This window comes from Cnephaeus nilssonii (assembly GCF_951640355.1).
Source record: "Cnephaeus nilssonii genome assembly, chromosome: 12".
Classification (NCBI taxonomy): domain Eukaryota; kingdom Metazoa; phylum Chordata; class Mammalia; order Chiroptera; family Vespertilionidae; genus Cnephaeus; species Cnephaeus nilssonii.
The window spans coordinates 21,483,241-21,493,805 of NC_137083.1; the positions used below are offsets into that span (position 1 = coordinate 21,483,241).

The 10,565-nt window shown below is 40.3% G+C and overlaps 1 protein-coding gene across 1 annotated transcript; it reads left to right on the top strand.

Moving 5' to 3' along the window:
* Window positions 1-980: 980 nt before the first annotated feature.
* Window positions 981-7,799, top strand: NDUFA4 (NDUFA4 mitochondrial complex associated). The gene is made up of 4 exons (XM_079785829.1): window positions 981-1,140; window positions 2,332-2,420; window positions 3,125-3,185; window positions 7,580-7,799. Exons 1-4 carry the CDS (start codon window positions 1,099-1,101, stop codon window positions 7,634-7,636), a joined length of 249 nt encoding a protein of 82 aa, XP_079641955.1. The 5' UTR covers window positions 981-1,098; the 3' UTR covers window positions 7,637-7,799.
* Window positions 7,800-10,565: the final 2,766 nt, after the last annotated feature.

Here is a 10,565-nt window from a genome sequence, read left to right on the forward strand (position 1 = left end):
TCTGACCCTTTTCCCCTAGGACCTCTGTTCTGTCCACCTGCATCCTCGTTTTCAGGGTTTTCAGTCGGTTAACATCTACTCCTCCTTCAGGTCTAACACTACCTTTTCGGAGGAACCTTTTCCTATTCTTCTCACACCCCATTACTTGTGCGATCGTTTCCTTCAGATGATCCCTAGCATCCCTAAAATCTGACCCATGGAAGGCTTTTGGGTTAAAAAATAAAGAGAGAGAGAGAGAGAGAGAGAGAGAGAGAGAGAGAGATAAACGAAATTGCACTGGGAGAGTAGAAAGGATGTGTAGGGCACGATCACTGAAAACACATTTTAAGAACCCAATGTTGGGTCCAGGGAGAGGGCAATGTCGCCAAGGTCCTTGTGGTGTTGACCATTAATTGAGGTCCGGGACCTGAGGGTTGAGAGCTCACACTGACAGAACGATGGCCATCTCGACGGCATTTCCAGCGTTTAACCTCTGCCCGAAATTGACAGGAAGCAGCTGCAGTGCTTTTTAAACCGCAGTCCATGACCTCAGCCGCAAGAGACGCGACCTGCCCTGCAGGCGCCCGGCGCTCGGGGGCTGCAGGCGCCGTCCGGCTCCCTCGGCGGCGGTCACGGCCTCCCGGCGCGCGCCCGGCACGCGCGTCCCAGAGCCTCGGAGCGCGGACCCGGCGGCGGGCGCCGCGCGAGAGGACCCCGCGCCCTGGGCGCGCGCCGGTCCGTCAGGCCGGCCTCCTCCGCCGCCTCACGCGTGGCTTCCTGAGAGAGTGCCTGTCTAGTCGATACAGGTATTCCAGTTTTGACGAAAAACAATTACCCTTTGGGAATATACATTGCACAGGAATAAGAACGCTTCCCTTTGAGTGGACGCTGAAGGTCTGGTCAGTTTAGAGCAGCCGCGTGAGGCGCTGGGGGGAGGCAGGCACTGCTCTGGACAGCCGCATCCGGGCCTCCTGCCGCAGGGTGCGCTCCGAGCCAGGGGTCCTTCAGGTAGGAGGTCCTGGGTGACTTTGGGCGTCCGCTCTTCCTCGGTGCACTGAGTACCTGCCGCCGCCGCTGCGTGTTTGTTTTTCCCCTGCTTCCGTGCCCTCTGCCGCCACCATGCTCCGCCAGATCATCAACCAGGCCAAGAAGCACCCCAGCGTAAGTTCGTGACCCCTTCCTAGGGGCCTGTCCTGTGTGGGGCGGCGGCTGCCTCAGTCCCTGGCAGCTTCCTTCCTGATCGCCACCGCCGTTCCTTGAGGCTGGGCCTGGCCTCACTTTGCCCTGTCCTGCTGGTCACGCCAGGACCTTGGTCTCTGACCTTCCACGCTGTGCATTGTGGGTTTTTTTGGGGGGCTGGCCGGCTGAAGGGGACGGGTACCTTGGAGGAAAGTAAACAAACTAGTGAGTGTGGAATAAGCTGGCGGCCCCGCCTTCTTGCAGGTGGCTCGGACCCAGAGGGATGGTTGTGTGCTGTGTGCATTAGAGACCAGCGAAGCTTAAGGTTACCCGTTGTTTTGTGCTCTCGGTGAAGGGTCTTGGACACACTGCATTGCGTCACCAGGCCTTGTGGCAAAGATGGGGGCCTAGGATCTTGGAATCCTCAGTTTGTCTGGACGCCTTGACAGTGTGGGGAGTTGGATAACGCAGAGTTTAATTGCAGTTAAATTATTTTGAATCCCCCTCCTCCCCCCCGCACATCAACGAACTGTGGTTTGAAAACTCAATTACACAGTCTTTAATCGTTATCCTAAATCCAGTTGGTAGCAGTATGTTTGCAGGGATGCTATGCCTAAAGCTAATGTTTGTATCGGTGTGTTGCTGTTTGCTCATCCCGGCTGTTTAGTGTGTTTTTCATAACGTATCTATCGAGGCAAGCTTAGGTAATTTGTCAAGAGCTTGTTTTTCAGGCTGGGAAGTTTATTAGGAATGATGTATAAAGAGGTGACGTAGACCACATGTTTTTTTTTGTTTTGTTTTGTTTTTTAAAAATATTTTTATTGATTTTTTACAGAGAGGAAGGGAGAGGGATAGAGAGCTAGAAACATCGATGAGAGAGAAACATCGATCAGCTGCCTCCTGCACACCCCCTACCGGGGATGTGCCCGCAACCAATGTACATGCCCTTGACCAGAATCGAACCCGGGACCTTTCAGTCCGCAGGCCGACGCTCTATCCATTGAGCCAAACCGGTTTCGGCGAAAGACCACATGTTTTTTAAAGACAGAATTGAAAAGTAGCCATTTGAAATTTGGGAATCAACACGTAGAAACTACCGTAGCCTTTCCATTATCAGTGTCTAGGTATTTGAAGATGACTGTTAATTCTTGTCTATTTTGTGTTTGATTGTAGTTGATCCCCCTCTTCGTATTTATCGGAGCCGGGGGTACTGGAGCAGTGCTGTATGTCACACGGCTGGCATTGTTCAACCCAGATGTCTGGTAAGCACTTAAAAACGTTTGGAACTTGGGTGGTTTATTCATCTGGTTTAGGAGCCACAGTCTTTCTGGGGAGGCAGCCTGAAGTAATAGAAAGAACCTGAGTTTTGTAGCCATACAGTGAGTTCAGATCCCAGTTCTGCAGTTGTAATTTTCTTGCTTCATGAGATCATCTAAATTTCTCTGAGTCTCATTTTCTCATTGGTAGAGGAGAACTGCTAATACCTGTCTTGTAAAGATTGAGATAATTGTTTCTGTAAGATGCTTAATCAGGGTTGCTGGTACATGTAAATGCTTTTTGCCTGCTTTCCCACAATAACATGGTGTTTTTGTTTTTGTTTTTGGTTGGTTTGTTGAAGTTGGAAAACAACAGGCAAGGAAAAAAGATCAATTCATTGTTATTTTATGCACTTTTCTATATAACACTTCATTGACGAAATAGAAAACAACCAAGTATAAAGTTTCCTGTGCCAGGGATAGGGACAAGGACAACTGTCCCAAGAGGCTCTGTGTTTATCTTATATCTAATTGATAACATGGGATTGCTTATCACAGATCCAATCACCATTTCAACTTTATAATGAAAACAGCACCATACTTTACCTAATAATAAATGAGATCTATTCAAAACATGAGATTTTAAAGAAGTAGGAAACCATTTTAAGTAGTTTTTATTGCTATAACGATTATAATGTCTTATTTTTTAGTTGGGACAAAAAGAATAACCCAGAACCCTGGAACAAAGTGGCTCCCAATGAGCAATACAAGGTAAGCTACAAAATTGTTTCAGAATTGCTGGAAAGTGTGTTTTAGTAAATTTTCTCATGGAGTAGTTGTTTTTGAAATTGGATGTACAACCAAAATTTAATTATAAAGAACTTCGAAGAGCTGCTAGATTGTTCTGTGAAATTAAAATGGCATATTTTTCTAATAAGTATTTTTTGCTAAGGATTTTATTCACAGACTGGACTCTGGATGTGAAATTAAAATAATGTCTCAATTCTACTGATTTGATGAAGAAAGAAGCGATAGTATAGCTCTTACTTACCATTTTCATATTTCTTCGTCTAGTGTAGTTTTTCTCAAGTTTCAGTGTACATAGGTACCATCTGGAGAATTTGTGAAAACAGATTCTTTAGCTCCCCGCCCCTCCCCCCCTCCCCCCCCCCCCCCGCAGAGATTCTGATTCAGCTGCTCTGGTGTGGTGATGGAGAATATTCATTTATAACAAGGTTTCTGGTGATGCTGACACTGCTGATCCATGAACCACGCTTTGAGTCGCACTAATCTAGTGGATGTTTTCATTAGTTGTTCTTCCTTGTTGGTGTGGTTGAAATATTTCATGTGAAGATTAGTAGGAACAAATGGAAGTCAGTTGAAACTGAAATTTTACCATGAACCTTCTAGATAAACTTAACATTTTTTTTGGAGAGTGGTCTAAAGAATGATTTCATGGACTGAGACCATTTACTTTTTTGAGATATAATTGACATATAATATTGTGTAAGTTTGTATGTGTTAATTTGATGCATTGATATATTGCAATATGATTACTACAGTAGCATGAACTAACACTTTTATGACATCATGCAATTATCATTTCTTCTTTTGCGTTGAGGACAATTAAGATCTAGTTTCTTAGCAACTTTGAAATTTATAATATAGTTGACTGTAATCACTATGTTGAGCCTTAGGTCTCCAGAACTTACTTATCGACTAGTTTCAAGTTTATACCCTTAAACATCTTCCAATTCTTCCACCTTTTAGAGACCACCATTCTACTCTGTTTTTATATGTTCAGTTTTTTAGATTTCACATGTAAGTGATATCATATAGTGTTTGTCTTTCTCTGACTTACCTCTCTTAGTATAATGCCCTCAGGGTCCATATGTCCTTGTAAATCTGAGACCATTTATTGATTCTCCAAACATAACCTTCCTTATGTGTAAAATTTTTGTATATAAAAACAAACCCTTGCAATGTCAAAGTAACAAAATGAAAAGCCCAACAGCTTTATTAGGGTATAATTTTCATACCGTACAATTTACCTATTTAAAGTATATAACTCACCCATGCACTTTCTGCTATACCAGACTGCTTCATCAAAAGAGAAATAGCAGTTTACTTAAGCATTTTCAAGAAGAGGTACTCTGACCAGTGTGTGTCTAAAACCCCTTAGGAGATAAGCCTCCATAATGGAGGTGGATACTATCATTACTGATAGCAGCAACCTTTAAGCTAATTATCACCCTTTGCTGATTCTAAGTTTTGAACTCAGCCTTCAGATTATAATTTGGCTTCCAAATCTCTTAAAAAGATCTCCCTTCAAGGAACAAATAAGAGTGCATCGGTGGAGCTGAAGTGAGCCATCTGATCTGTGTGTTAAATTTTGCCTCAATAAAATAGTAAACAGGCATCATGTTTTATTTTTCTCTCTTACGAATTGTTTAAATCAAGTCCATTCTAGAGAAAATTGTGTCACACTCAATAAAGTTTAAAAAAGAAAACAAAAAAACACAGGTATTGATCCTTCCACCAAAGAATATATTGGAGTCTCTGGGTATGTGTAGTTCATAAAGCTCCCAAGGTGATTCTGATAATGAAGCCAGTTGCCAACGTTCTGGGACACGATAACACATGCCAGTATGAGGCCATGGAAGTTTGGAAGTTGAACATTGTTACAACGGAAAGCTAATGTGTGTAGCATAGAATGGGCTGTGAGTGGCTATGACACTGATTAGAAACTGAAAAGATGAGTCATATAATGGCAAAATACTTGGTAAAGTGTCACCTGCTGTACTTGGAAGGTGGACCACGTACCTGAAGAGCTGCAATAGAAAGAGATTTTGGAAAACAGGATATTGGTGGGCTATTATTGCTAGCTATATTTGCCAAGAGATGAGCATGTAGAAGAATAGGATGATCTGCAAGAATAAATAAAAGGGGACCAGTCCAGAAACTAGTGAGCCGAGAGTGAACAAAGCCTACTACTGTTTCTAAACCCAAACAGTGAGGTAGACTAGATTATTCTGTCATTCACTGCCCTTCACCTAAGAGAATTTGTTTTTCTGGTGCACCTATATTGGGGTTGGCAACATGACTTGCTCTGGCAAATCGTAAGTGAGGGGCAGTGTGATATCTGCCACTTCTGAACCAGTGTGTGGTTGCTCCCATTGTTGTTTTCCACTTATCATGAAACCACAGTTGACAGCTAAGGATTACTAGGATTTGAATGAGGAGAACATTGGGGCAGTCAGTTTGTAAGTGATATGAAATGTGGGGGATTTAAAATAAACCATTATTGTTATAAAGCACAGGTTATTTGTCCCACTTTACAATCTGGCAAAAGCTAACTAATACAAACCAGAGAGGGTACTAAAATGGGATTTAAGCATCAAAGGCCCAGCAACACTTCTCAGTTGAATAAAACAGCCAAAACCAAGATCAGAATATGTTGTGCCTTCCCAACTGTTTCAAAGACCTTCATGGTAGCCACCATTAAATTGAGAAAAAGAATGGCGACATGGAAGCTGAAAAATAAAGCAGACTTGAAAATTTCTTCAATGAAATTTTGATACTGGCACATGGAACCAAATAGAAGCCTGCTTAGTTTTGAGAAAATTGGCAACAATACCATGAACTTTCCACTCTGCATGGGTGTGGGAGCTTGATCCTGCTTATTCAGTGTTTGGCAACTTGGTCTTCAATTGCCTCTTTCATAAAGTAAGAATGAGTATGGTTGTGATAATTAACTAAGATAAATAAAGCATTCTGCCTACAGTGCCTGGTTTCTATTAAAAGAGCCCAACAAAAGTTTATTTTCTTCTTAATATATAACCTGCAGTTCCTTTTATAAATGATCCTGTAATATTTTGTTAGGGATAGCACAGCTTTGTTTAACTCATTTCGGTTCAGTTGCTTCATAAGAGAATATGTCAACACAAAGAAAACTTTTTAGGGCTCATTCATACTTTTCTGTTTATGAAAGTCTATGTATCTCAAATGTATCTCAAGGAAAAGCTTTACTACACGGGAATTTTTTTTTTTAAGAAGTCAAATAAGAATATTTTAGTTAAATTAAAAAAAGTTAGGGTATGTTTGGAAAAATAAAGCAAAGAGCTTGAAGAAATAATGGATACAGATTTATGAGCTTCTTGCTTAAAATCCCTGAAGAACATGTTAATAATTCTGTAATTTTGGTTTTTCTGGGGTTTATGTAGTCTTCAAGTAATTATAGCACAACTCTTCAGTGTTTTTGGCACAAGAATGAGTAAACTCAAGATTATAGCCTTACTTTGGCTTACTTACAAATTCTAATGTTTACTCAGTGTGGAGCAGTTGACAACATGAACCATTAAAAAGAAAAGTTATTGAGAGTTAGAGGCTATTTTTTTTTAAGCAATCATAGTAAGATTTCTAAAATTAGAGTATAATAAAATTTCCAAATATACAATATTATTTAAATACAGTATTATTTAAAAGCAAAAGCACAGTACTATTTAAAAGTACCAGAGGGGGTCAGGGGTCAGTTTGATATTGATGCAGTCTGGGTTAGGAAAGTAATAGAAAAAAAAGCCATCAAGGCAAACCAATTTCTGTCGAAAAAGTTATGTAAACCATACAATAAAATATTACCATATTACTAGTTTATCTTGGTTGCTATGAATCTCTCCTATCTAACTTACAAAACTTTGCTAACCAAAGTAGGGATGATAGGAGATTCATCTGTATACTTAGTGGATATGGAAGTAAAAATTTAAGAATTGGAAGTATGTATCATAAGGAATTCTTATCCCCTAGGAAACAATTTCTTATGGCTTCTGAATAACAGATTATACTAATACTGCTCTTCTGTGGTAGACTGAATATTTTGACCTTACAAAATCATTATTAAAGAACTGGAGTTTTAGTGTCTTTGAATGACTTTCACATTGTTAAAGGCCTGGGGAGGGGGCAGGAGCAGGGAGCGGGGTAGAGGGGTCAGTGGGGGGAAAAAAAGATCTGTAATACTTTAAACAATAAAGTTAAATTTAAAAACATTCTTTAAAAAATCATGTCTGTTATCTTTACTATAGAAAGCTGAATAAAAATAATTCTAAAACTTCGGTACCATCTCTGTGTATTTGATAGATTAATGTAAAATATCTTTTTTCTTTTTCAAGTTCTTTGCAGTGAATGTAGATTACAGCAAACTGAAGAAAGAAGGTCCAGACTTCTAAATGAAATGTTTCACTATAAAGCTGCTTAAAATGAAGGTCTTCCAGAAGCCATCCGCACAATTTTCCACTTAACCAGGAAATATTTCCCCTCCAAATGCACAAAATCATGTTGGTGTATTGTGTTGGGGTTTACACTGATAAATAAATATTTGAAACTTGAGAAGTCTCACTATTTTGTTGTTGTTAATCCTCACCCAAGGATATTTTTTTCCAATTGATTTTTAGAGAGATTGGAGAGAGAGAGAGAGGTCAATGGGAGAGAAACACATCAATTGGTTGCCTCCTACACATACCCTGATTGGGGCAGGGGATCGAGTCCACAACCAAGGTACCCTTCAGTTCATGGGCCAATGCTCTAACCACTGAGCACCCGGCTAGGACTGTCTCACTATTTAATGCTGAAAATGTTCTCTGAATTTTATTACTAGGGTATGGGAAATAAATATTAGAATTGAAGGGATTTCTTGAGTTTGTATATCTTATATAATAAAGAGCTAATATGCTGATTAGACTGAACAGCAGAAGGACTGTCCAGATTAGTGGTCGGCATACTGCGGCTCGTGAGCCACATGCAGCTCTGTTGACTAATGAGTTTGCCGACCACTGGGATAGGGGCTTAATCACAAGGAACAACAACAGCCTGTAATTATTGGAATCGAGAGTCTAGGCCAGTGGTCGGCAAACTCATTAGTCAACAGAGCCACAGTTTGCCGACCACTGGTCCAGATGATTGTCTGGACGAAGCTGGGGCTGCAAGGGCCGGGGCAAGCCCCTTGTATGAATTTTGTGCATCGGGCCTCTAGTATGTGTATAATTTGAAAATAAGACTTTAAGTTGCTCAATAAAACATTTTTATTTTTTGTATAGGCCATAACTTCACTAGAGCATAATAACTGCAACTGGAAGTTATACAAAGGCAGATGGGGAAGAATATTTACGCTTCTTTGGCAAAATGGAAACTTCTGGATATCTGTACTGGCTGATATCAAAGCTGTGCAATTGTTAATGTTTACCATGGCATTCTCTGCTGAAGATTTTCAAGGTTATCAGTCACTGCGGTCTAACAGGATTTTAGTTGGATCTGAGTCTATCACTGCTAACCATGGAGCTAGCGGCCAAGAACAGATCTTGGGAATTTCTGCTGACTCTTGGCAGGTTTTCAAAAGCCAGGATGTGTATTAGTAGTAATTTTCAGGTGGGGAAAATGTGCAAGAGTTATCTTTTTCAAACTGGGCGAATTGGAATTCAGTTGAAGAAAATGTTAATAGATATATTGACATTACCTGTTATGCGGCTCCGACCTTTTAGCCAAGTCTAAAATTATCCAATGAGCAGAACATTTCAATGGTGGCTATTCAAGAATTAGCCATATCTTACATACCAAGTTTTCAAATAGGTGTGTGTTTGTGAGTCAATACACCATAGAACATTTTGGATTTTACTATATAAACTAGTAGCTTGCTGCCACCCTCTAGTAACTCTCCGCCCACTGCCCCGCCCTCCTGTAGCTCCCTCCACTTCCCTCCCCTTCACCCCCCTCACCCCCCACACACACAGCTTGCTGCCCTGCCTCCTCCTGTATCTCTGCTGCCTGCTTGTAGCTGCCTGCCCTACCCTCCTGCTGATCCCTGATCTGGTCGTTAAGTGGTCCGTCCACCTTTGCATATTACATCTTTATTATATAGGATATTTTGTTAGTAAGAGCACATTGTACATGTCAGGAACTTAACTAAATGTTTGACTTAACATGGATTATCTCAAATACACATTTTATTTTTAAAGTTAAGGAAACTAAGATGTGGATTAATTAAATTGCTTCTCATTCAAATGTGGATATTTGAACCTAGGTAGTCTTGAATCTACAGTGTAGAGTACATTTCAGTTACTTTAAGCTCATGTGTCTCTTGCATAATTTCAGCCCCTAGAGCAGTGGTCCGCAAACTCATTAGTCAACAGAGCGGCAAACAGCATGCAGCTCTCGAGCCGCAGTTTGCCGACCACTGCCCTAGAGCATAGTTTCCAACCTTGCTATTGACTTTCTAAGGCAGATAATTTGATAGTGGTCTGTCTGCATTTTAGCATATTAGCAGTAACCATGTCCTCTACCACTAAAGGCCAGTAGCATTCCTCTCTTCCCCTTTCAGGTTATGAAAATAAAAAATGCCTCCAGGTATTGCTAAATGTCCCCTGGTGGGCAAAATGGCCCCTGTTGATAACTGCTCTAGACACATTGGTAAAAATGACCTCAATGTTTAAAACTGTCTAAAGACATGGTGGGCAAAGTTATAGGTATGCAAGTAATTGATAAACATTTTATTTATTTAAAACTAAGCAGTTCCAAATAAGTGCTACATTACTAAAGGAATTAGTAGTAACATTTTCTAGTATTGAAGACAATTGTATGGATCCTTAAAGGTTCTTAAACTTTAATAGCATCCCCTTTGTGTTCAGTAATCCTGTAATTTCTTATGTAAGGATGAATGTTAAATTTGGCATGAAATGTAGTTTTGAAGGAACTGAGAACCTATTACAACTATTCAAGAAACTACAATGGTAATTAAGTAGATTGTCACTTAGGAATGCATCAGGTGTCAATGATACCAGGAAAGATAACTTGCTCTTTTTTTTTCCCCCTCAAATGAATTTGTTTAGAATTGTACTTTTAGTGTGCTTATTTAATTAGACAACAGAATGCTTTGTCAGTTCCTATCTTAATGAGGTCACCAGGCAAAGCTGCATTGAAATACAGATGTCTTGGGTTAGTATTTATGTGTACTTCTAAAGTTACAGTTTTAAGAATTTATAAATGCTTCCCAGTAGGTACTTGGGGAAAAAAACAAGCAAAAATTATACTAATTTTTACTTTCAGGCTTATTAACCTTCACTCAGGTTTTATACTGTTATTCCACTAAAAATGCTTCTGTTAAGG

Excerpts from the sequence above, each read along its gene's own strand:
- NDUFA4 (XM_079785829.1), top strand. The coding sequence starts at position 1,099 with ATGCTCCGCCAGATCATCAACCAGGCCAAGAAGCACCCCAGC. Across the intron at positions 1,141-2,331 it reads AGGCCAAGAAGCACCCCAGC|TTGATCCCCCTCTTCGTATT; the intron begins GTAAGTTCGTGA and ends GTTTGATTGTAG. Across the intron at positions 2,421-3,124 it reads TTGTTCAACCCAGATGTCTG|TTGGGACAAAAAGAATAACC; the intron begins GTAAGCACTTAA and ends CTTATTTTTTAG.